At 30.7% G+C, this 27064-nt stretch overlaps 2 protein-coding genes across 2 annotated transcripts; both read left to right on the top strand.

The window, feature by feature from the left end:
• The first annotated feature begins 42 nt into the window (after window positions 1–42).
• On the top strand, window positions 43–2674 carry LOC114310956 (U-box domain-containing protein 16). Its single transcript, XM_028257056.2, has one exon. The coding sequence runs from the start codon at window positions 444–446 to the stop codon at window positions 2454–2456; it is 2013 nt and encodes a 670-aa protein (XP_028112857.1). The 5' UTR covers window positions 43–443; the 3' UTR covers window positions 2457–2674.
• Window positions 2675–19119: 16445 nt separating this feature from the next.
• LOC114310808 (transcription repressor OFP1) lies at window positions 19120–20639 on the top strand. The gene has a single exon (XM_082891175.1). The coding sequence runs from the start codon at window positions 19378–19380 to the stop codon at window positions 20404–20406; it is 1029 nt and encodes a 342-aa protein (XP_082747301.1). The 5' UTR covers window positions 19120–19377; the 3' UTR covers window positions 20407–20639.
• Window positions 20640–27064: the final 6425 nt, after the last annotated feature.

The following is a 27064-nucleotide window of genomic DNA, read 5'->3' as shown; positions in this document are numbered from 1 at the left end:
TAAATATAAAAGTAAATTATTCAAATATTTAAAGTCGGCACCAAACTTAAGATGGCGGCTGTTGAGACTCACGCATCATCTTTCGTAATTTGGGTTTTGTTACATGGAAGCTTCCATGGCTATGAATTTCGATTTCCTTAACTCTCTCTCTCTCTCTCTCATGTCGGCTACTTCAAACCCAAACCCAAACCTTACCAAGTAAACCCCCTAGCCGAATCAAATCAACCTTATTCAACTCTGGCCATCTCATTCCAAACCCTGTCAAATACCAGCAAATTAACAGCTGATATCATCATACACATATATATATCTACATATGCACGCAAACCCAAACAACAACTTGTTGCATCAACTTTTCTCTTCATCTTCAACCCAAACCCTAATTTCGCATATTCAGATCGATTTTATATTGTGAATTTCTGATTTGATTTGTTCATTTGTTCATGGCGGTTTCCCCCCATGGTTTTCTGCCGAGAAAGTGTCGACCGTCGGCCGGAGCTTTCGTGTCGCTCAAATTATCCGACCACCGGCTTCTCCAATCTCTGGTTCTGATTTCGCATGAAATTTCGTCTCTCAAACCTCTCCGATATCTCCTCAGGCGAAATTCGGCTTCGATCGTCCGCAAAACGAAGCTGCTTTCGGTCTTGTTCGAAGAGCTGCTTCGCGCACAAATCGATTGCTTTTCGCCTACTGCTTTGCTGTGTTTTGATGAATTGTATATAGTTTTGCAGAGAATCAAGACGTTGATCGAAGATTGCTCTAGTGGAAGCAAGACTTGGCTTCTGATTCAAACCAAATCGATCGCCAACAGTTTCCACCAGATCACCGTCGATTTGTCTACTCTGATGGATGTTTTTCCGGCGAAGGATATGAATTTTAACGAAGATGTGGAAGAACTTGTTGTTCTGATCAGAAAACAGTGTTCACAAAAGAAGGCTATTGTGGATCCGATTGATGATAATCTCAGGAGCGACTTGCTCGAAATGCTCGATAGAATCAAGAGAGAGATCGTTCCAGATCATTCCAAGCTCACCGAGATCTTCTATCGATTACAATTACGCGATTCATCGAGTTTCAGAGAAGAACTCGAGAGTCTCGAAGACGAAGTTCAGAATCAAACCAACGAGAAATCGAAGCCTGATATCATCGCATTGATCGGACTCGTTCGTTACGCGAAATGCGTGTTGTATGGAGCGTCGACGCCTAGAACCACCGTGAGGCGGCGGAGATCAGCGGCGGATGTGGATGTCCCGGCGGACTTCCGGTGCCCTATCTCTCTCGAACTTATGCAGGACCCAGTCGTCGTGGCAACGGGACAGACGTATGATCGTTCTTCCATCAATCTCTGGATTGAATCTGGACACAACACGTGTCCCAAAACAGGTCAGACTATGGTCCACACGAACCTGATTCCAAATCGTGCGTTGAAGAATTTAATAGCTATGTGGTGCCGAGAGCAGGGAATCCCCTTCGAAGCTACGGAACCAAACGAGAAAGTCAAAGCCGTTACTCACAATAAGACCGCGTTAGAGGCTACGAAGATGACGGTGTCGTTTTTGATAAACAAGTTAACGGCGTCGGAGTCAAACGAAACAGCAAACCGTTTGGTTCACGAGCTTCGGGTCCTAGCCAAAGCAGAGTCAGACAGCCGAGCCTGCATCGCCGAAGCCGGAGCCTTACCTCTCCTCACGAAATACCTAGTCTCGGAGGACCAAAGCCTGCAAGTTAATGCCGTTACAACAATCCTCAACCTTTCAATCCTCGAAGAAAATAAGGTTAGAATAATGGAGACTGACGGCGTTTTAAACGGTGTTATCGAGGTGTTGAGATCAGGTGCGACGTGGGAAGCAAAAGGGAATGCGGCGGCAACGATTTTCAGCCTGACAAGTGTACACTGTCACAGGAAAAAGCTCGGGAGGAGTACACGTGTCGTGAAGGGATTGGTGGAATTGGCGAAAGTGGGCCAAGGGACTTCCAAGAGAGATGCATTGTTAGCGATTTTGAGTTTGGCGGCGGAGAGAGAGGCGGTTGGAAAGTTAGTTGAAGGAGGGGTGGTGGAGATGACGTGTGATCTCATGCATGGATTCCCGGAAGAAGCGGTTATGGTTCTCGAGGTGGTGGTGAGGAGAGGTGGATTGGCGGCGATCGCGGCGGCGAATCGCGTGATCGAGAAATTGGTGGCGGTGTTGAGGGACGGTACGGATAGGGCTCGGGAGAGTGCGGCGGCGACATTGGTTAATATGTGTCGGAAAGCGGGGTCGGAGACGGTGGCGGAGTTGGCGGCGGTGTCAGGAATTGAGAGAGTGGTGTGGGAAATGATGGGAACGGGGACGGAGAGAGGGAGGAGGAAGGCGGCGTCGTTGTTGAGGATTCTTCGGAGATGGGCAGCTGGGTTGAATGGGGCTGCTATGTACTCAACTGCAAATATGATCAATTCAACAGGGATAGTATTGTAAAAAAATAAAAATAAAAATACAGTTCCAAAAATTTGAAAATGTTATAGGTTAGTTCTGTTTTTTTTTTTTTTTATTTGTAATTAATTACTGTATTTTGTTTTCAAATATTGATTGATTCATTTGTTTCTTTTCAATCCCAGAAAAGGGAAAAGAAAAAGAAAAAAAAAACTTGTGATGAATTGTATTCTAAGTAATTGAAGCTTGTTTAGTTGTACAAATGTGAAAAGCTGTATGGCGTGTCCTGTTCCGACTCTGATCCACTCTATTACCAACATGTGTATTTGATAGGCTCGCGGATTGATTTTTTGGTGGTTTGATTTTCGGTTTGGATTTGTTTGTATGTTTGCGGTTTAGAAAAAATTGAACTCGCAGTGTGAATTGTGATTTGTGTAAATAGAATTTACGGATGTGTGGACAGTTTACATATTAGACTTTTTTCTTTAAAAACTCATTCATTATCTAGTACTTAACAACACAATTAAAATAAAATCAATTAAAATCCTAAACTTACATAAAGTAATTATTCATTAACTTTTACATCCATCTAAAAATTAAAATGTAATAATAATAATTAGTTGAGAACCAAAATAAATTATTGCCAAATTTCAGCCAAATTTAAAACCTTACAAGAAAATTGATAGTCCAATTTTTTTTTAAAAATGTATAAAGATTTGGGTGGGTGAGTGCGAGTGCGGATCAAAATTGCGATCTTCCTAAACCATTGCCAATTCTAGCGATTCTTCGAAATCGCCCAAATAAGTGCAAGCTGTTCGGATTAAGTAATTTTTATAAATCAAATAATTCTATACTCAACCCTAATATATGACCAAAAAAATTTTGAGGATAGATGAAGGAGAGTATTGTTTGGTAAAGTTTTTAAAGTTTAATTCTACCATTTAGTTTGAGTGTGTTGTTTGGTTACATCTTTAGAAAATTAATTCCACACCTACTTTTTAAAACACCTACTTTTCAATATCATATGTCACATCACTCAATTCAAATTCTTTTCAAAATTCATAATCAAACAAATTTTTCACACTCAAATCATAATTTCAAAACTCATAAATCTAAAATACAACTCTATTTTCAAATCATAATTCTAAAATTCTACTAAACACAACCTTAATTACTCTGCTAATTTTTCTTCTCAAGAAAAAGTAACATAACATGTTTCACTCAAAAACCTGTAGGCCACTCGCTCTATAAATTTTGCCTTCCTTAGAGCATCTCCAACGGTTCACCAAATTTTTTACCAAATTTGAGTAAAAAAATCACTATTTTCTCAATTTGATACAGACGGCTCCAACGGTTCACTTTTTATCAAATCTGCTTCGGGACAACCGGTTGGTCGACCGGTAAGAGGAATTTTTTTTTTTTTTTTTTAAAATTGTTTGATCCAATAAAGTTGAATTGTTTGAACCTTTTAGTGGTGGACTGGTAAGGCAATTTTTTTTTTTTTGAACCTATAAATTTGAACTGTTTGAACTTTTTCGTGGTCGACCGGTTGGTCAACCGGCCGGGCAACCGGCTAGTTGACCGGTTCCTCTCCTCGAACGGTCGCGCACAGTAATTTGATGAAATCTGTACGCTGTTCTCACTTTGATGAATTTTTTGGTGAATTCTCAATTTGATACCGATTTGGTGCAACCGTTGGAACATCAAACAGTAACTTTTTTACCAAAATTTAAATTTAATGTCAAGTTTAATGAACCGTTGGAGATGATCTTAAAGACACTCGTTCAAAATAATTGCACAATTTTTTCTAATTGAGAAAAGTATAACAATTTACGGCAATGCTATGTGGACACAAATTCTGTGGTTCGAATGACTTGAAACATTCAAAACGACGCCATTTTAGATGTAAAACGACACAAAACAACGTCATTTTGACAGTTTCAAACTATTTAAACTACAAAATTTGTGGCGCTCAAATATTTTTCAACAATTTAATGTTTTGTCAGCCGGTCCGCTTCAGATACGTGGCTATAATTCCATTTTTGACTTTTAGTAGTAGGATATAATTGTCTCTTTACACATGCATGCAATTGAGGCATATGTTATCAAATTATTGCAATAAAATAAAATAACAAATTCAAAACACAAGATATGAAGAAGTTAATTTTTTAGGACCAATATAAAGTAACAATTTCAATAATATATTTTTATATTTTTTTTCTCATTTTAATCAAAATGTGAGAATGAAGAACTCATCTCAATTTATAGTCAGAAAAATAAACACCCCTAAATTTATAATGATCCAATTGGTTGCCCCTTATAAGAGTTGCTTTTAACTTTTATTATTATTATTTATTTTAGAAGTATATGAAGCGTGTTTCATATAATTTTTACTTATAATTTGAGTTTAAAATAATTTAAATTTTTTTTTAAAATTGACTAATAGGTGCTTATAATTTCTGATTTATGATTATCCTTTTAACTTAGAAAATTAACACCAAACATTCCCACTGACTACATATAACTTGTGATGACACATCCCTTCTAACATCATTCCACAAGAAGGAATATTTCTAGATGAGTTGGAGGTGATAAGCTTTGAATTAGCCGCTCAAGTTTTTAGAAATTTCAAATTAAAAATTAAAATAAAATTTTATTTAATAAAATTTAAAAAAAATAAAAAGTTTCAATAATAATAAAAAATTTAAATTATTTTTTGCGAGTCATAACCGACATTTTAAATAATCTAATAATTAACCCACTTCTGAATGAGAAACAACTGAGCTAAAGGATGGTTGAACCCACAAACTTTTCTTTGTTTGATCCAAAACCCTCTACCTCAAATGGGTTAAGGCCCAACCGCGTGTCAGATAGATGTTGTGAATCCAACTAGGGATTATCGATTTGAACAATTTATTTCAAAAGAAGATGACATAGATCATTTTGTGATTTGTATTAGTCCACAATTCCTCATCATCAGAGCAGGGCTATATGTTGTTCATGGGCCACCTTGGGTTTCCATGATAATGACTACTGTGGACTTTTTGTTTGGGCCTAAATATTATGGCCCATGTGGAGAATGGAAAAACATTTTAGAGAGGGGTGACATGCATTGATTGTGCTCTCCTATCATTTTTTTAACCCTTATATTTATTTTAAAATTTTAATTATTTATTTATTTTTTAAGTTTTGAAAATTTTGTGTTAATGCACCTTTGCTCACAATTTATCACGTAAAAAAATGCTTTTAGTTTTTACTTTTTAATTATCAATTTTCAGCTTATTAGAAATTGCATCAAATAAATCCATTATATTCTACTTTAAACCTTTGAAACATATACAATACATGAATGGGATTGGAATTCTCTGCAATAATCTCTCCATAATAATCCTTGTAATACAATTATATGATTCTCTTACAATGATATGACTATCCAACTAATGATAAACCATCTTCAAGCCACCCTTAAAAATTTGTTAAACTACCATTGCAAGGATTATTGAATAGAATCCTGATCCATATCTATACATTGGGCATAGCTATTATAGCTTAAAAGGTAGATCAACTTTTCTAATATAATAATGTAGTAATCAATCGGAATATCTAAGACAATTATCTCTTTTATATCTTTTTCTAATCATTTGCCAATCATCTTTTATATACATTATTAAATTTAGAAAGTGAAAGTGAACTTATATATCAATTCGAAATGGATAGCCAAACAAAACATGTTCCGAGTTCAATTTCCAATGGCCCTGCACCACATGACAAAATACTTCTCGACAACCATGTGTGAATTGAACAAGACAAAGCATGTATACATATATATGAGAATTAATTTGGTCCCCATGACTGATCTTCTAGCTGAGATTGAAGAAGTCATGTGCACCAACTACACCATCCTTTGTTCTGTTACTGTCAAGCAACCTATTGTTGAGGGGACCAATATATTGGCCATCTCCATAGCCGTAATATTTGGTAGGTTTAAGCAACACAATAAGTCTATCGACACAGAATTAATCATATAAAATATAAGTCAAATAATTTAAATGATTAATTATGTGTCTGTAGTCTTATTGTCATGAAAAAAAAATAAGAGAATTGATTAAAAGTTGGTTCATTTATGAGGCTGTGTGCTATGTGTCCTGGGCGTTATATATTAATGAATGTGTATGAACTTGTGTGCTATCATATAAGCAAGCATATGTCCATGTCACATGGCTGTAACTCTGTTACTTTTCCAGGCTTGTCACATATATACTGCCATTGTCAATTTATTGATAAAGATTGTTGAATGTAATACTTTATTATTCCTACAATTTTTTATTTTTTATTTTTTGGTGGGCAGATTTACCTCACATTCATGAAAGCAAGATAAACTCGAAGATCCTTAAAGCTTACATAAAACAAACAAGGCCCTAATTTCACAAAAGCAATTCACAACAGTGTATATTATTTTATAAATTTTATATTCACAAATCATTTCTTTAATATTTTATTCATTACTTTGTGACTGTTTTGTGGACTTTATTGTTTAAGCATTAATGGAGACCATGGACTTGCATGTAGGAGATAGACTTAAAATAGAGAGAAGAGCTCATTTGGGAAGAGTTTATTTGGGCTCTTTTTATTCACTTAAGGTGTTGTTTGGGAAGAGTTCATTTAGGTTCTTTTGGCTCTTTGAGTTACAAAAGACAGAATAGGTTATTTGAGCCACAACAGACAAAACATCACATCCAACCCATAATCATTACACTCTGCTCTCACAAAAAAAGCCAAAAAGTCAAAAAGCCAAAAAATCCTTCCTAAACCAAGCTTTTGAGCCCAGGCTCAAATAGCCAAAAAAGTCAAAAAGTTAAAAAGCCAAAAAGCCCTTCCTAAACCAAACTTTTGAACCCAGGCTCAAATAGTCAAAAAAGTCAAAAAGCCAAAAAACCAACCCACTTCCCAAATGGAGGCTTAGACTTTTATGGCTTCTCTCTATTTTCAGGCAATAATGATTGACACCTCAATTTTAGAGATTTTTATGATCTTAAAATGATTTAAATCACTCGTCAGAGAGAAATTAAAAAAAATAAAAATAAATATATGAATGATTTAGATTATTTTAAAGGTCATGAAAATCCTAAATATGAGGTCTCAATCATTTTTGATTTTAAGGCATCCACATGAAGCATACTGCAACATGCCGCAATTGAATTGAAAGCTTTGGTGGGAATTAATTATATTTCTCAAGAGAAATTTTACTTATTATCAACAGACTTATTTCACTAATTTTTTTTTAAATTTTTTGTTACTTATTATATATTTATGTATGTTCCTATAATAAAATTTGTATGTATAAGTAGAACCAATTGTTTAAAAATAATGAAACTTATCATCCTACAAAAGAAATCATATAGATAAAAAATATATATATATATTTCAATAAAATATAGCAACACTCATTACAACGTCTTTAACGGTTGTACCATTAGTCATGCTAAAGCCAAAAAAACAGCTTGGCTTCACAACTGATTTGTTATTGCTCTGATAAAAAATTGGCAAAGCTCTCTTGCTGCCAAAGGTATGATCTGATTGGGTTGGGTTGAAATCATTCAAATTTCCACGACTTTAACACAGAATAGTTGAATTTGGTAAATAATTGTGCTAAAATGACATGTCTCAATTGGAGTGATATAGATAAAAATTAACTTTTGTGCATTGTAAGCCAAAAAATAAATTTGACAAGGCCATTTTAACTCGGATCATTAGAGATGCTCTTATGATCAAAATATTTGTGTTGTTGCACCTATACAATTGGCCCAGAAGAATAGAAAACTAAATCGAACTTATGATTATGGTTTGGTTTAATTTAGTTCGGATTTGTAGGCTTACAGTTTGGTGCAGATTTCAAATTTTAAGAACCCACATCTTTGATTTAGTTTTGAGTTGAGCATTTGTCAAAAAAAATCTATCCAACTTCTTTGATTTGGTTTTTAAATTACTTCATCTATCTCAAAAACTTCATTTAATCAATTTAGGTGAGAAAAAAAATCTTCAGTCGTTCTTCTTCTAATAATTTCACCAAAATTTAAGTGAAAAACAACTGTTTAAAATTTGATGAAAGATTTGATTCATCTCTCATTTAATAAAATTCTTGACAAAAATTTGATCTGATACAACTTTAATGAATGAATTGAATACTTTTACTAATTTTTGTTTATATCAAATTCAAATTTAATAAAAAATTGAAGGATAAATTATAAACACACCTCCTAAGATTTGCTTAAAATATGAATTGCCATTGTGATTTTAAAAATTACATAATACCCAATGAAGTTTGTAATTTCATAACAAATGATCAATTTTATCAATAAATTATTAAGTCAATTAATAATTTTTAATGATGTCAAAATTTATTTTAATTAATAATTCAAGTAATTTTATTCTTTTATATAAAAAAAGTTAGAAACTTTATTTTTCAATTAATTTTATAATAAAATTTAACAAAAAGGTTTTTGTAATTCTAAACTATAGAAAATAATTTATATTTTAAATAAATCTCAAGAGGGTTTATAATTTGGAGCAGGCTCCTTTTTAGTTGGGTTTTTCAATTGGAGGGTATTGTTGGGCTTCCATGCACCTACCACAGAATTCGCACCGATAATCTGAACCGTTCACTATGTAAAACTCGTTGAGTACTTCATCTTTATAAAAAAAAATCACGTTGATCGGATATCGATAAATATCTAATCAAATCATATTTATGTCAACAGTAAATATGATTTTTAGTTGTTAATTGTCAACCACTAGTGATGAAATATAATTTTTAAAATAAATTGTTAACACAAATGTAATTTGATTAAGTGAATATCGATATTCGATCAATGTGATTTTTTTATAAAAATAAAATACTTGACAAATCTTATATATTGAACAATTCAAATTATTGATACAAAATCTATAATAGATATACAGAAATCTAACAATAACTTTCCATTCGATTTGGACGGGAGAGGTGCTACGTATAATTTACTCAAAATTTAATAAAGAGTTAGATGCTGTCAGAAGCTGAAATGTGGGGGCACGGAGGGCATCGAAGAAGCTGAAATGCGGGCGGGGGGGGGGGGGTTCATCGAAGGTGAGCCCTTAATAGAAAAAAAGGCAAAGGACAAGGTGGTCCCCTGACATGCAACCCACCTGAAAAAAAAAAAAAAAAAAAAAAAAAAAAATTGGTTGGGAAGTCATGGAAGACCTTAAATTACGGCTGACCCAAGTCCCTCCTGAATAATAATTAGTTCAATAATAAATTTTAAAATGTATTTAAATTTGATTTGTTTATTTTTTAAGTTGATCATAAGTTGAGTTTAAATATTTTAATTTTTTTATAATGCATATAATCTAGTTGAGTAATAAATTGTTTAAATTTAACTTTTGTGGTAAAGAAAAAAATACAATACAGATAAACCCAGAAAATGTGAAATTCAACGTAATGTAAAAAGAATAACAACTAAATTTGTGCACGGTAGAAAATTAAAAAATAGTTTTGGCAAAGCCATTTTAACTTAGATCATTGAAGATGCTCTTATGATCAAAAAAATTAGTATTGTTACACATATACAACAAAGGCTAAAATAGTACATGTAAATTAGGGATGCACATTGACCTAGAAGAACCGAAAACTAAAATCAAACTTATGATTATGGGTTGGTGTAATTTGGTTCGGGTTTGTAGGTTATAGTTGGGTGCTCATCTCAAATTTTTAAGAGCCCACATCTTTGATTTAGTTTTTGAGTTTAGCATTTGTCAAAAAAATCGGTCCAACTTTTTTGATTTGGTTTTTTTAAGTACTTTATCTATGTCAAAAATTTCATTTAATCAAGAGAAAATTAGTAAAATATTTCTTTTCAACTTTGTATAATAGGAGAGGTTCAAAATATTATTTTTTTATGGGGGATTTGGTCATAGCCCCTTCACTATCTAATTTCTCTTTCAAAAGGATAAGAATTATATAAGTACTTTCAAAACCCCCTGATATTTTAAAACTTGTTTCTTTTACTATATTACCCTCATATCTATCAGCTCTCCTATTAAGACATTTTCACTATGTATTTCACAGTAAAATTTTACTCTGTATGAAAGTAAAATTTTACACTCTGAAACTGAAAGTAAAATTTACTCTATATAAAAGTAAAATTTTACTCTGAAAAATAAGTAAACTGTGAGATTCTGAAACTAAAAGTAAAATTTTACTTTGGTTCTGTCAAATGAAAAAAACAGAGTAATCAAATGAAATTTGATGTTTACTCTGAAAAATCGATGGAACTTTGAGCTTTAAGCTTTGAATCAGGCCTATAATCCTTGAATCAATCGATGTTTACTTTGGAAAACATTGAATCATGCCTATAATCCTTGAATCAGGCCTATAATCTGAAGATTTTAAAGAAATCTCAATTTTTCATACCCCGGTTCTACAAATTTTTCAGATTTTTGAAACTTTGAACTTTCAAAAATCTTGAGATTTTTCATACACACTGATTTTTCAGATTTTACTTTAAATCTTTGAGCTTTTGAGTTCGAATCAAATGATCGCCGAGACTGATCTATGCAATCATTCAAATCTCCGATCTTAAAGACTCAAAACACATACACACATATATATATATATATATATATATATAGATTACAGATCGGAATAGAGAGGTCGTCGGAACTTAGGAATGACATAGCTCCAACCATGGAGGAAGCTAGGATTAGAAGTGAGAGACGAGAGAGAAGGTAAATTTTGTATCTGGATTGTGTATATGTGAGGGTATAATAATCTGATAAAATATTTGAATAATAAATTTTGTCCTTTATGCAAGACTTTATAATTATGAGGGGGTTTAGAAAGTATAATTTTTTTCTTAGTCCTTCTAACAATGAAAGAAAGGTAAAGGAGGTTTATAGCCAAATTTTCCTTTTTTTATTAGCTAAAGTCTCTCGATAACATTTTCCTGTGATCATATCAAAGAAATTTTGAAATTTCTCTATAAAAATTAAAATTTTTCTGTGTCGGGGTCAAAATTTCGCTGAATTGGGCTAAATTTCTCTGTGAAAATGTTGAAGGACCTTAACTATTATAAAAATATTATATGTCATTTATCTTATAAAATTTTAATATTAGGGACCTTAAAGAAAATCTCCTTTAATCAATTTAGGTGGAAAAAAAATTATCTTCCGCCTTTCATCTTTTAATAATTTCACCAAAATCTAAATGAAAAAGAACCGTTTAAAATTTGATGAAAAATTTGATTCATCTTTCATTTGATAAATTTTTTGACAAACTTGATTTGATACAAGTTTAATAAATGAATTGAATTCTTCTATTATTTTTTTTTATCAAATTCAAATTTAATAAAAAATTGAAGGATAAATTATAAATACACCTTCTGAGATTTGCTTAAAATATGAATTGTCTTTGTGATTTTGACAATTTCATCATGCCCAATGAAATTTGTAATTTCATAACAAATGACCAATTTTATTAATAAATTATCAAGTTAATTAATAATTTTTAATGACGTCAAAATTTATTTTAATTAATAATTTAACTAATTTTATTATTTTATAAAAAAAATAGTTAGAAATTTTATTTTTTCAATTAACTCTGTTAAATAAAATTTAACAAAAGGAATTTTTTTAATTTTCTAATCGATAGAAAATAATTTGTATTTTAGATGAATCTCAAAGGATTTATAATTTGGAGTACACTTCTCTTCCGTTGGGTTTTTTAACTAGAGGGTACTGTTGGGTCTTGGGTCTTCGTGGGTCCATCACGGAATCTGCATCGATAATTGAAACTTTTTATTATATAGAACTTGTCGAGTATTTCATCCCTATAAAAAATCACGCTGATCGAATATCAATAGATACTTGATTAGATCACATTTTTGCCAACAATTTATTTTAAAAATCATATTAACTATTAACACAAATGTGATCTGATCAAGTGGATATCGATATCCAATCACCATTATTTTTTACAAAAATAAAATACTCGACGAGTTGTATATATTGAACGGTTTAAATTATCGATACAAATTTTATAATAAACTCACGGAGGTCCAACAATACCCTCTAATTCGATTTGAACCAGAGAGAGCAGCTCCTTATAATTTACTCAAAATTTAACGAAGAGTTAGATGCTGTTAGAAGCTGAAATCTGGGTGCACTGAAGGCATCCAAGGTGAGCCCGTAATAGAAAAAAAGGCAAAGGACATGCAGAGCTCTCCTTTGGGGTTGTCCTCAGAATAAAGGTCCAGGATAAAGGTGGTCCCTCTGACATGCAACCCACCTGGAAAAACAACCCAAAAAAAAAAAAAAATGGTTGCGTGGGGCTGACCCAAGTCCCTCCTGACTAATAATTAGTTCAATAACGAATTTTAAAATGTATTTAAATTTGTTTTATTTATTTTTTAAGTTAATCATAAGTTGAGTTTAAATAATTTAATTTTTTTTACAATGTATATAATCTAGTTAGGTAATAAATTGTTCAAATTTAATTTTTGTGATTAGGAAAAAAAAAAACAATAACGATAAAATCATAAAATGTGAAATTCAACATAATATAAGAAGGACATGCCAACTACAACCCGGTTTGGCATATTTGAAAAAAGTAAAAAATTAAAAAAGTTACTATCTTATTTAAGTCATATCATCTTATTTAAGTCACATAACCTCTCTAACCCATAATTTCAAACCCAATCCAAATCCAATCCATATTTCATAAAAAGTCAAAAAATATATTTATTTAGATCATTCCAAACAAACATTCGTCCTAATAAGAAAAACAAAAACCCCAACACAAGGATATGGCGGATAAGATGAGATTGGCAAAAGGGCTAGCCATTTTGAAAAATGGTGACTAATAGTGGCTAGCAAGTAGAGTCCCTTGAAGGCAAACAAATGCCGAAATAGCGGTTAGAAAATTAATTTTTTTTAATAAAAAATAACACTGATAATACACGATGGTATAAAAAAGAAGAAAAAAGATAGGAACAATTGAAAAAAAACAGCATCGTATTATACTTTTTCCACATATTACTAGTAGTTGGAGTTGTGTTTTTAGTCGAAAACCTTTGATACAGATGCTTATAACTTTAAAGTTATCGATTGATTTATCTACTGATGTGGTGTGTCTCGTGACCAAACAGTGGCCGAGTAGGAGAATCATTAGGGACAGAAACAGTTGTGGCGTAGCAAAGCAAGAGTTAAGAGAATCTTTGGAGATAAAAGTGGGTATCAAATAAAATAAAATGCACAGTAATCAAAATAAAAGTACAAATTTGTTTGATTTTAGTTTTTAAAATGTACTTTTCAAAAATTTTATTTTTTCATTTTTCATATTATTTTTATTTTTATTTAATTTTTTTAATATTTTAAGTAATTTTTAAATTTTTAGATGCATCTAATATAAACACACTTAAAAAATATAATATTTGTGAAAAAAATCTTTACAAAGTTCACTAAATATCAAAAATATAAAAAAATTCTAAAAATTTAGTACATTTTTTTTTTTGTATTTTTGTGTATTTGTTAATTTTTTTTAAAATATTTTTTTACAAATATTTTATTATTTAGATACTTCTAAGTAAGGTGCATCTACAACATTAAAAAATTACTTAGAATTTTAAAAATATTCATTAAACATAAAAATACAAAAAATAAAAAATTTAATTTAAAAAATTAAAATCAAATACACTGAGTGCTCGTTTGACAATGACTTTTTTTAGTTGACTTTTTGATTTTTTAAACTTTTTTAACCTGTGATTTTTTTGGTCGTTTGGAATTCTTGTTTGACTTTTTTGACTTTTTGAATTTTAGAATGGCAAATTTTTTTGATCTTTTTATGATTTTTGTCTTTTTATAATTTTATAATTTTTTTTTTGTTCTTTTGTGATTTTTTAACCCAATCCAAAAACCAAACCACCCTATTGTTTTAGAAGTGTTTTTTTGGAACTAAACACAGATATGATGATTACATGGAAACAACTTTTTTTTGTTTGAACCCTTAATTACGGGGTGATTAGGTACCATAACCTGGAAAAGCCACCCCCCCGCGGGCCCGGTTTCCATTTCCTTTTGTGCTAAATTTCTTCCTCTGTGGACCCGTTCTATTTAGAGGGAATTGCAAATTAGGACTTGGATTCTTTGCATTTAAATAATAGGGAAAATTATGTAAGTAGTCCATGTAATTTATATGATGTTTTAATTTGGTCATTATAATTTTAATTTTTTCGATTTTGTCTCATAATTTAACGAATTGTGTTATTTTAGTCTAATAAATAACAGTTGTTAAATGAATTTAATGGAAAGTCAAACAATGTGTGTTTCTGTATTTTTCACAATGTGTCAATTTAGTCCCTATTAAAATAGAGAAAATTGAAATTACAGGGACCAAATTGACACATCGTGTAAAGTACAGGGACCAAATTGACACATTATTTGACATTCCGTTAAATTAACTTAACAACCGTTATTTATTGGATTATATTGACACAATCCGTTAAATTAAGGAGCAAAATCGAGCAAATTGAAACTACAAGGACCAAATTGACACATCGTGTAAACTACATGGACTATTTGCATAATTTATCCTAAATAATAATAATAATCACCATTTTTTATTTCAGATTTTTTTTGTTTGTTTTTCATATATATATTTTGTTTTTAGTGATTTTTTTTAGATATTTTTTAGATAAATTTAATTTAAATACACTTAAAAATATAATATTTTTAAATATTTTTTTAAAAACAATTCACCAAATACAAAAAAATATAAAAATAATAAAAAATTCAATAAATTTTTGTGTTTTGCTATATTCAATGAATTTTTAAAAAAAATTTGTACAAATGATTACAAATACAAAAATATGAATTGAAAATTCAAAAAACTATTTTTGAAAACTCAAAATCAAACCGGATGAATAACAATCTTGTTATAGTTTTTTTATTTTGTTATTTTTGTTATTTTTTTTATCAAGTTACGCCAATAAAGAATATTTCATAAAATTAAAACAAAATATTATTTTTTGTGTAAATTATATTGACCATTCCTAATATTTGGAGAAAATACAGTAAGAGTTACAATTTTGACATAATTACACTAATTTCCTTTATGATAAAATTAAAATTGATAAGAATTAATGCAGATGGTGTAAAAATAGAAAGATAAACAAGATAAAATATATATGATGTCATGTTAAAATAATAATATTTTTCAATCTATATAATTATTAAATTTTGATAAAAATAGGACTAAGTGTTGGTAAATTAAAATCTTAAGGAAATTCAATGTAATTTATTTTATTTTCTCCAAATCTCAAGGAGATCAACATAATTTACCTTTTTTATTTTAAATTATACACTAAAAATGATGTCATTTTATTTTTATTTCAAATTTAAACAGTTGAATTACGACATAAAAAATATGGAAAAAAAAAGTAAAAATAATTTTTTAAATATAGAGATGCAATTGGTATTGTTTAATAATAAAAGTGAAAATTGTGGCATACTTTGGACTATAAACTTCACTTGCACTTCTATATTTTCTCAAGGAAAATAATATATATGCTACATTTTTATGCTAAAATTAGAATTTAATATAAGTGGTGATTAACAATAGGCAAACACATTGAGGAGTTGAAAGTGTATCGAATATTTTAAAAATATATGTATATATAGTTACTGTTTGGCAAGTGAATTGGGTTTGAGTTATGATTAAAAAAGTAAAAACAAGACAAAAGAAATTAAATAAATTAATAAGATAAAATGTCACGTTAAAATCATATTCATTTTACTTTTTCTCTCAAAAAAAAAAGTTTTAAAAGGTCAAAAAAATTTTCTAAACAAAACTAACCAGACTAAATTAACAAAAAACAAAAAAAAAAAAAACTAAAAAATCCTTTCCAAATGAATCCATAAACGGTGTGTTTGTTTGGATAAGGGGTGATTGTAATCCATCGGACTATTAGTCCTGTGATATATTGTCCCCGAACTATTTGGTTGGATTGGATTTGTATCTTATGTTTGTTTAGTCATGGGATTAGATGTCTAAATTGGACTATTTTTAGTGAAACCAATGTTTGTTTATGATATTATGGAAAAAGATAAATGTTCAAATGACTATTTTATTCTTTTCAATTATTTACTAAGTAATAGCAATATTAAATATAGCTTTACTATTTTAATTATTTTTAGTTAGATTAAATAAAAATTTATTTTATTTTATTTTTTGCACAATTAAATAAATTTATTTTTAAAAAATTAAATAAATTAAATATAAATAAAAAGGGGTTTTTTTTTTAAGGTCCCTGGTATTATGATTTTATAGCATAAAGGACATCAAATATTTTTATAATGTCTAAGGTCCCTCAACAATATTTTCATAATGTCTAAGGTCCCTCAACCTTGATCCAGAGAAATTTCAGTCCAGAGAAAATTGGTCCAGAGAAATTTGGTCCAGAGAAATTTCAGTGCAGAGAAAATTGGTCAGAGAAATTCTGGCCCAGAGAAATTTCTCTGGACCAAATTTCTCTGGATGAGTTTCTCTACTTTTCTTCTCATTCACATCCAAATCATTGTGATTCATTGGGTAAGCAACATTGTTCAACTGAATTCAACTGGAAAAATTCCACATTGTAATATGTAAGCAACATTAGAATTTTGAATCCCATATTCCATTGTCCATTTCTCTACCCTAGACATTATGGAATATGTAAGCAACATTAGAATTTTGAAGGGTTGCTATCAAAATTCTGTTTGCTAATCCTAGTGCTCTTTGTATATCAAGTCCAACAAGATGATGTGGTTGTCAGTAAGATCTTGCCATACCTTAGCATAGACAAGAAAGAGAAGAAGTCATTCCCTAGACTTCCAGAGAAAATTCAACTTCAAAGATAAAAATTAGTCCAAAGAAATTCTGGGAAGAATTTCTCTGGACTTTCTAATTTCTCTAACATTCCCTAGAATTCCCACTGTAAATTTCTCTGGCCTTCTATTCTCTCCAGAGAAATTTCTCTTCTCTCCAGAGAAATTGTAATGTGCTTCATCTTGTTTGAATATGCTATATTGTTGATATTGATTCAGAATTTCTACAATTGTTTGGGAAATTCCTATCATTTTCTTTGAATGAATTCAATAAATTTTTGTTGTACTTATCTACAAATTTTTCAGGGTATATCTATCCTTGCCTAATTCCAAATTTCTCTGGACTTCTTTTCAAATTTATCTGGACTTCCCACTGTCCAGAGAAATTCTCGCCAAATTTCTCTGGACTTCTCTCCAAATTTCTCTGGACTTCCCACTGTCCAGAGAAATTCTCGCCAAATTTCTCTGGATTTCCCACTCTAATTTCTTTGGACAAAGTAAGTTCAAGTCTCATCTTAGCCTAAACTCTCTCTCACTCTCTAATATTTTTTCTTTGGATATATGGTTGCAGAAGAAGCTTCTGATTCTCCAAATTTCTCATAGCCATTATTGGTCATTCAAAATCAAAGAATTTCTCTAGTTACCTACTAGGAAATATTTCTTGGTTATCTAAACTTCTTTATTATTAGTCATTCAAAATCAAACCAAACCAGAGAAATTTGGGCTACCTAGAAACAAAAAAACACTCATAATTTTCTCTGTGTTTTGAACAAACTAGAGAAAATTTTAATTGTTTTTCTCTATGATTATTTTTCTAAGAAACATTTTATCAAATCAATCAATCGATCAATCTCTCACCAAACCCACAAAAAATAATCTATGAAATCAGAACAAATCTGAAAAAACAACATAATAATCTAGTGAAACAAGAAGAAATCCGGGAAAAACTCGAATTTTCCTAGTTTTGTTTTTGGGGATGTTCAACTATTTATTGTTTAGAAGGAACCACTAAAGAACAAGAGAGCAGTGAGGAACTCCTAACCCCAGCAATAGAACCCAGAAACGAACTCGAGAGTGCGCCAGATCTGTGATAGAATGCTTCACTTTGTGTAGATATCTTATATCACACATTCCCATATTTCATTGTGAATTCGCAGAATCATAGTTGCAAAAGTGGCAGTATTTGAGTTGTCTGAAATTGTTGGGTCCTCAGTGTAGCCATCACATTGTCCAACAACAACCTCAAAATGAACTTGAGATTATGAAAAAGCAGGGGAGACTCGATGGCCACCACAGAGAGAGAGAGATGAAGCAGGTTTTGGAAAATTTTAGAAGCAGAGTGTTTATAATAATGGGGGAGAAAGAAAGAAGGTTGAGTTTCGGGAGGGGTAGAAGAGAGTAGCGAGATTCCGACGGTGGTGGTGGTGGTGGTGGTGAGAGTGGTGTGAGATGGGTGAGTTTAGGAGTGGGAATGGGGTGAGGGACCTTAGACTACAAAAGAACAGATTGTGGACCTAATCTATTACTAAAAGTTGGATAGGGACCTTAGACCGATTTTCCCAAATAAAAATATATGTTATTTTTTAAAAAATTAAATAAATAAAACAAAAAAAAATAAATAAAATTATTTTATTTTTAAATTGAGACATTTAATTTTTTTTTTGAATTTTACTATATATAATACATAATTAAATACTAGAACGCAAAAATATAATTTCATTATCTAATCACATGAGATGAGTTATCCCATAATTTCTATCCCAACCCCATGGCATAAGATAGTTCCCAAATATGAAACATAATCCGGAATAAAAATTTTAAAACAAATAATAAACTATTAGATTGATGAGACTGAGACTAATATTACAATCCCACGCCCTGAGCCACGAAAACAAACGCACCCAAATCACTTGCTCTCAAATTACAAGTACAGGAGCCCTGTATATTTATCTTCCAGAATCACTACTCCTCAAGCCTTAAAGCAAAAACCAAGCAGAGTGTTCTGTGTCCCTCGTACAAAACAGAGAGAGAGAGAGAGAGAGAGAGAGAGAGAGAGAGGCAGGGGGTGTTTGAGATGGGGAATCACAAGTTCAGATTATCACACATGATACCAAATGGCTGGTTTTACAAGTTCAAAGACATTGGTAGCAGCAGAACCAGAAACTCAAAAAACCTCCATCTCTCCAAAAACAAAAAACCACCATCCATATCCTCCTCCTCTTCATCTTCATCACCATTATCAACAACTCCTGTAATTCCATCATTACACCAATCCAAATCAAGCCAATCTCACCTCCTTTCTCTTCAAAGAAAGTCTCATTACTTCACCAGAGACCTCACTCCTCACCATCCCAACAACACTCATTTCTCAGACTTTCCCAGAAAATCATCCAAACAGAGTCGAACCAGAACTAGAAACAGAAACAGAGCATCCTCACCCAAGCTCAACCTCGTCACCGGCTCTGTCTCCGCCAGTTGCAGCTGTCGCGCCACAGTCGAGTCCGGCACCAAACCCGATTCGACATCTGAGGAATACCCGAATTCACCACCCGATAGCTCTTCCGACCCGGATTCTTTGTTACCCGAATTGGTCGCTGATTCATTCGACGCCATGGTCTCATTGTCGAGCTCTTGCCGATGCAAATTCGAAAACGATATCGATTCATTGAACACAAAATTCAATCAATTCGATTCGATTCCAAATCTCCAACTCCCTCCAATCAAAACAAAAAACCCAGAAACCAAAACACCAATCAAAACCAAAACATCAATCGCCATGAAACAGAGTCGGAGAGTCAGTGCGAGCTCGCCGGGACTGAGACTCCGAACGAATACTCCAAGAATTGCGAGCAGGAAGATTCAGGGCGGTGGTCGGAAGAGCTTGTCGGAGAGCTTCGCGGTGGTGAAAAAGTCGGCGGATCCACAGAGAGATTTTAGGGAATCAATGGTGGAGATGATTAAGGAAAACAATATCAGGGGGTCCAAGGACTTGGAAGATCTTCTTGCGTGTTATCTTCAATTGAATTCTGATGAGTATCATGAGGTGATTATCAAGGTGTTCAAGCAAATCTGGTTTGATCTTGCTGATATCAGATTGAAATAATCAATTCAAGAATTGAACTCTCTCTATATATATCACCTTTTTTTTTTTTTTTTTTTTGGGTGGGTTTTTTGAGCATACTTTTGTTCCTAGTGTCTTCCTAATGAAAGCTTCAAGTTTCTCTTTGTATAAAATTGTTCAACATGTGATTTTAGGTATAATTTTGTTTTTAGAGGCTGTTTGTTGCAGTTTAAAGGAATTGATTATAATTTATTTTAATCTGAAAGTTTGTGCTATACAACTGTTTCGGATTATAGTTTATTAGGTAAAATAATTTAAATAAGTTAAAAAAAAATTGATTATTTAAAAGGTGGAGAGAGGTTCTTTTAGGTTTTGATTTTTGATTATCAATTTTTAATGTGCAATAAGTTACACCAAACAAGCCTTTAATCTCCTTATATATATATATATATATATATATTTTTTTTTTTTACAATCAATTTTGAGTAAATATTTGGATTAAAAGTTTCATATAATATGAAACGTTTCAACATTAAATTTCCAATTTTCATGGAATAATCTGGAAGATAACCGGGAGGATGTTTAAGTGGTCGTCTGGCCTAGTATAAGTTTTCTTCAATTTTTTTTTTTAATCTGGGTGCCTGAGCGGTCGCCCACTCGATTGACTAGCCGGTCATTCATCCGGTTATCTACTAATGGTCACTTACGATATTTAATGAAAGGTTAAACGCTCTTTTGATTTAATGAAAAAAGTAAGACTTGGTTCATTTGATACTAATTTGATAAAACAGTTAAAACATTATTTTCATTAAATTTTCATCAAATTAAATTTGATGAAAAATTTAAGTTTGGATTGGAAAGGTCTAATGCAGGTCCATACCCATAATCAAATATAACAAAACAATGAAGAATTTTTGAAAAATATTTTACTATTTTACAAAATTTTATAGCCGACTAATAGGTGGTGATATAATTATAATTAAATATTATTTTAATAAACATCACCTTATTCTATATATAAATGCGTGGCAAAATGATTGAGAATTTAATATTAAATTGATGTAATTTTGTTGCAATTCTTGTGCCGGTAGCATTAGTGGGAGACAAAAGAAATTCAATTCAACTAATCTCATTTATGAGGGCAACACTACGAAACGGATCCAAAATTTGAGCAATGAATAATTATTAAAATATTGCTTATTTTAGGCAAATTAACCCAATAAAAGTTATTGGAGATGTCTTAATTTAGGCATGTCATTCACTTGTTATAATCTTACATACAATTATTTGAATATTACTCAAAGTGCTCTTTTAAGTCTATAAAATTTTATAATTGGTCAATTTAAAAATTATAATGGCTCCTATAAGAAGTTACAATTTTTTTCTCTAACAAAATTTCATTGTTTTTAGAAAAAGTTATATTATTTTATTTTAATATTTATGAATATGACTTAATGTTCTTCAAGTATACTATATTTCTTATTTATTGAATGATATTTTGATAAGTTAAAAAATGTATGGGTTGTCCGTCCCTCCATCCTCTGCTCAACACCATATAAAATGTGTTCCGGTACCCCTTAATATTTGTCCGTTTTAAAAAAAAGTTTTTAACTGCATTACTCATATTTGTTTTTTTTTTTTTTTTTTTTGAAAAGCACAAAATAAAAAAGTAAAATAATAGTAGTTTGTGCTTTGGAAAATGGATGCTTCATGTTGCTTACAAAAACAAAAGATCTACCTCTCTCCTTCTGTCTTCTTTCACCTAAACACAAACAAAAAAGGACACCGCTTTTTTTTTTTGGAAAATGACATAAGAATGCAAGGTAAAAAAATACTTATAAATTCATGTAAACAGAGCTGTTATAGAGCCTAAAATTTCCAAGCTCGAATATGTTCCGAATCTAAAATGATGTCGTTTTGGATTATCTTACCGGTAAAAGAATTTTAATATATCTTACTGGTAAGAGAATTTTATTACACGTTACCGGTAAGAGAACCCAAAACGACGTCGCTTTAAGTTTCGAGCCAATTACGAGCTAAACGATTTCGAGCCCTCAAACAATTTTATTCATATAAATTACTTGGAATTTGTAATTATGTTTTTAACTTTTTGCTTTTTTGAAATTTCTCCCTTTTTTTCTCTGAAAATTTTGTGTACTCACAAATCACAAAACACAACTACTATTGTCAAATATATTGTCAATGTGGTGCAAATGGATGTTCAATACTATTAATCATATTTAAATTTAGTTATAATTAATTATGATTGAGTTTTCATCATAATTAATCATTATTAAGGTAATTGTGAAATGTATTGTGTCGTAATTAATTAGAATATGTTAATAAAAATAAAAATTATAAGAATTTTTCCTTGTGTACGTAAAACAGATAAAGATTCTCAAACGGAAAAAAGTGACACTCATCTATTACGTAATGTCAAGAACAAAATAATACTATGCCCTTGGGATAAATTGGTGAGGAATGAGTACTACTCGAGCTCATAAGTCAAGTATGAAACAAGTCTTGTGTACGAAACATATAATTGTTACCCGTTATTTAATTAAAAAGGAGATATTAATAATGCTTTTACATATTACACTACATACAATCCATTCATCTAGGTTTTAATCCACTAGAAAATATCACAATAGTATTTCATTTTTGTCCAACTATTCCCCTTTTCACTATTATTTTGCTATTCTATTATATATTGTTTTGAATGTTATGAGAAAATTGAATTTTATCTTGAAACTGCTTTACTCTATTAACACATTTATGAGAGAAGGAAAAATAATTTTAGAATAGTAACAATACAACTCTCCTCACAAACAATTGCTCTAATTTTTAATTTGCACATTAGATTATGTTTATTTCAATAATTTATTTTCTGTTTGTTTTATCATAATATTTGTGCTCAGCATTTTGATTATTATTTTGCTAGACCAGTTTTCAGTTTTTATCTTTTTGTGATTAATACTATGTTCAAGACTTTGCCCTAACTAATTAGCCAAATATATTTAGTCTCTAAATCCACGTATATTTGATAATTATCCAATCAAAGCCTCGATAATAGTTTCAAGAAAGAGTGGAAGATAAAGCAATTAACCATTAATTCAATACTTAAAATTTGAGTTCATAACCCATTATTTAAAAGTGAAAAGCTGTGACCTAGTCCTACTGAGACAACTCAGTTTCGACCACAAATAAGAAGAAACTCTACGGACAAGTTTCAAATTTGGGGGTCTCTATCCCACAACACTACTTTCAACTTTAAGTACTCACTCCCAACTGTCATACTGATGAAACCAGAACTGAGGACTATAAGAAAAGCATTGAAAGCAATACTTGAGAAGGAGATCAAAGGAAAAGTTGTACATGGTTAAAAAATAAAAATAAATAAAAAAAACCCTACATGTGAAAATTTTAGGAAATATGGTTTCAAATTTTTTTTTATGTGTTGTCCACCGACAGTGTAGTCCAACAATAAGACTTTTTTTTATTATCATTCTTGGTGGCATGAGTTCAAGTAAAAAAAAAAAAAAAAAAAAAAAAACATTAAAGTTATATATATCTTGCCTTTTCCGACCCAAATCTTGCTTTATTAGAAACTTTGTGGGCTAAGTCATCCTTCAAAATTTTAATGTAATGTGAGCATTTATGGTAATTGAAACATGGCGTGCAACGGGATGGAGAAAATGGAATGTCACATTTTATAAAATTCTGTATGATAAGAGTAGGTTTTTTTAAGATTACACAATTAGAATTTAAAGAATTTTTAGAACAATTTTCTTTCAATAATTAGATATCTAATAAAATGTTTTTTTTTTCTCTTCAAATTAATCATAGTACAACACATTTTTGTAAGTATCATGACAACCCCATTTTTTATTTTATGTTTCGTCATACCGAAACTCTACCCATTTAAATTTTAAATAATTATATTTGATTTGTTATAGTTTGTAAGATAATTATTAAGATTTATATTAAAAAATATTTTTGAAATTGCTAAATTCACTATTTTAAAACTGAAATGTACCAGGTTTCAAAATGTATAAACCAAAACATATATAAGTAGGATATTAGTGTTTTCTCACAAGAGTTTAGGTTATCTTGAATCCAAAAGTGAGCAAAAGGGTTGCTATTGGGATCTACCACAGATCCAACTCCGATGATCTGAATGCTCATTTCATTTTGTAGATTTTTATATGTAAATTATGCATCAAAAAAATTTGGATTCTTCAAATATTCGTAACTATATAATTTCATTATATTTGTCTTTTAAAAAATGAATGACAAAATATAATAAAATTGTATGCATATAAATATCAAATCAATCAATTTTTTTATATAAATAATTACACAAAATTATTATATAAAAAAAATAATAGTTTAAATCGTTAAAATGAGACTAATAAATTCCTATCCAATCCAGTGTGATCCGGAGAGAAATCATTCCCTTTTTGTAACAATTATGCATACTGTCGCAAATTATAGCAAAAGTTAGTCATGGGCCAAAAGAAGCTTTCAAAATGTTCATAGATTGTCTAAAGTTGTTTGCTTGATTCTAAAAGCAAAAAGTTGCTTACATTTTCAAACCTTTAAAGTACTGTGCTATTTGGTAGAATAGCATTTGGACTAATAATGCATATATGATCTTTTTAGGAAAGCCTCAAAAGAGGGTTAAAAAAAAAAAAAATTGAGTAGAAAACAAGAACTTTACTGTGGGAAAATAGTAAACCTCTGCTTATAGGGCACCCTAATTTCCTCCTAATAAATTTGCGAAAAACAAGCATTGATAGTGGGTGAGTGTCCTCTCTTTATGAGACAGTTGTTTCAATGAAATATATACTTTGCTAGCTGCTAAGTGAAATAGGAATTTCGGATTTTAGTAATTGAGATAATATGTTATCTTAGCTTTGATATATATACTTTGCTAGTTGAAAAAATCCGTGCAAAGAATAGGTTACTATTATGCTATATTTAAATTTCAAAAATTAAAAGATATTTCTCTTACAAAAATAGATAAAATATATGATTAAATATATGATAGAATTATTGAGACAATCAGAAGAGATAAATTATATTATGAAAGAAAATTAAATAAAATGAACGAATTTTATTATCTTATTTTTTATTAAGATGAGGGGAAAAGAATTTTTGTTTTGTTTTGTTTTGTTTTGTTGAATTGAAAAGCAAAATAATCTGAAAAAGTCTAAGAATATAAGATGTCATTTTTTAAGTGGCAGCCTAAATAACAATATTTGACAACTCTAATTCAACTAATTTTCTTAGGTAATAATTGGGTTTGCCCTACCAATATTGAACTTGACATGTGAAGAAAGGAACGTTTGGTTTTCTATTTTTCTTTTATAGTTATATAGAACCACATTAATTGAGTTTTGCCACAAAATTTTAAATATAAATTGAAATTGAGGTAAATAATAGTAAAGGACTAATTTTTGCATGCTCATATTGTCAAGTGGTATCTCTAAACACTTCAATTAAGTTCTCATTTATTTACATAACATTTGGTATTGACTACTAATGTTAAATTTGACATGTGAAGGAATTTTTGACATGTGAAGGAATTTTTTTTTTAAACTATAACACTAGATTTAACTAATTTTTTTTTTATCTATTACTTTAGGGTGAAGTACCAATAAAACCCAAATTATGGACTTGTGCACTACTTAATCCTGGATCTTTTCTTATAAACTGAAAAGTCCTAACATATGAAAATGGCATAGCTATCCTCTACCATGTGCGTGTTTTATGTTTTAATTAGAGGGCAATATGGGTTTGGCTATTGTTGAAATTACTCTTCTGGACATAAAGCGCACTATAGGATTTTATAGTTTTTCCTCTTTTTTGATCCAATCTTTGAATTTGTGTAAAGCAACATTGGTGGTCGACATTTCCACATTGAAACATTACCATGTTGGTGGAATGAAACCCTAAACGTGGGTTGTGCATTTAAGAGGGGAGAGAATTAAAATTCCACATTCATAGTGATTGATGAACCCTAAACGGCCGAAGTTCTGCATTACGAACATTAATTAGGAGCATTGTGGACTGCGACGGCGAAGGGTTATTTTGTGTATTCTTTGGTGATTACATTAACATTGAGGGACGTGATCGATCACTACAACATAGCTGTCAATTTAGCCGTTGTCTGAGTTACTGCAGATTACTATGAAACCTAAAGGTGTGTATCTCTGCAAACTAAAATTGTTATTGTATTTTGGGAATACGATGTGTGTTTTTCAATTTTGGGTGTTAGGTTTGTGAGTGGTTGTTTTATTGACACATTCACCCAATTTAATTCACAACATTAAGTTATGGTGAAGTTCTTGTGTGTGTGTTGCAATTGTTAATGTACATGTCGGTGGTCCTTTGACATTGGAATGCAGTTGTGGTGTTGTTGATGTTAATGGATTAATTATAACAGCTGCTAGTTGGTTGGATGTCGTCATGATGTGCTTCGTTGTGTCACTAAATGTAATTGTAACGTGAGTGTTTGGCATGTTTTAGTGCGTGCGTGTTATGTTTGTTGGTTCACATTTGTAGCGTGGTTTAACGCTTGGAAAGTGTTTGTCGAAAGTGACCCAATCAATTCAAGTGGTGCATTGTTTGTGTTCTAAATTAGAATCAATGTAATGGTAGTTTTATGGTAGGACAATGGATGTTGTTAGGTTTGATT

Source organism: Camellia sinensis, chromosome 10 (genome assembly GCF_055761805.1).
Source record: "Camellia sinensis isolate YWXY chromosome 10, ASM5576180v1, whole genome shotgun sequence".
NCBI classification, from domain to species: Eukaryota; Viridiplantae; Streptophyta; class Magnoliopsida; order Ericales; family Theaceae; genus Camellia; species Camellia sinensis.
The sequence above is the reverse complement of the archived record's forward strand: the minus strand, read 5'-3'. Positions and strand labels throughout refer to the sequence as shown.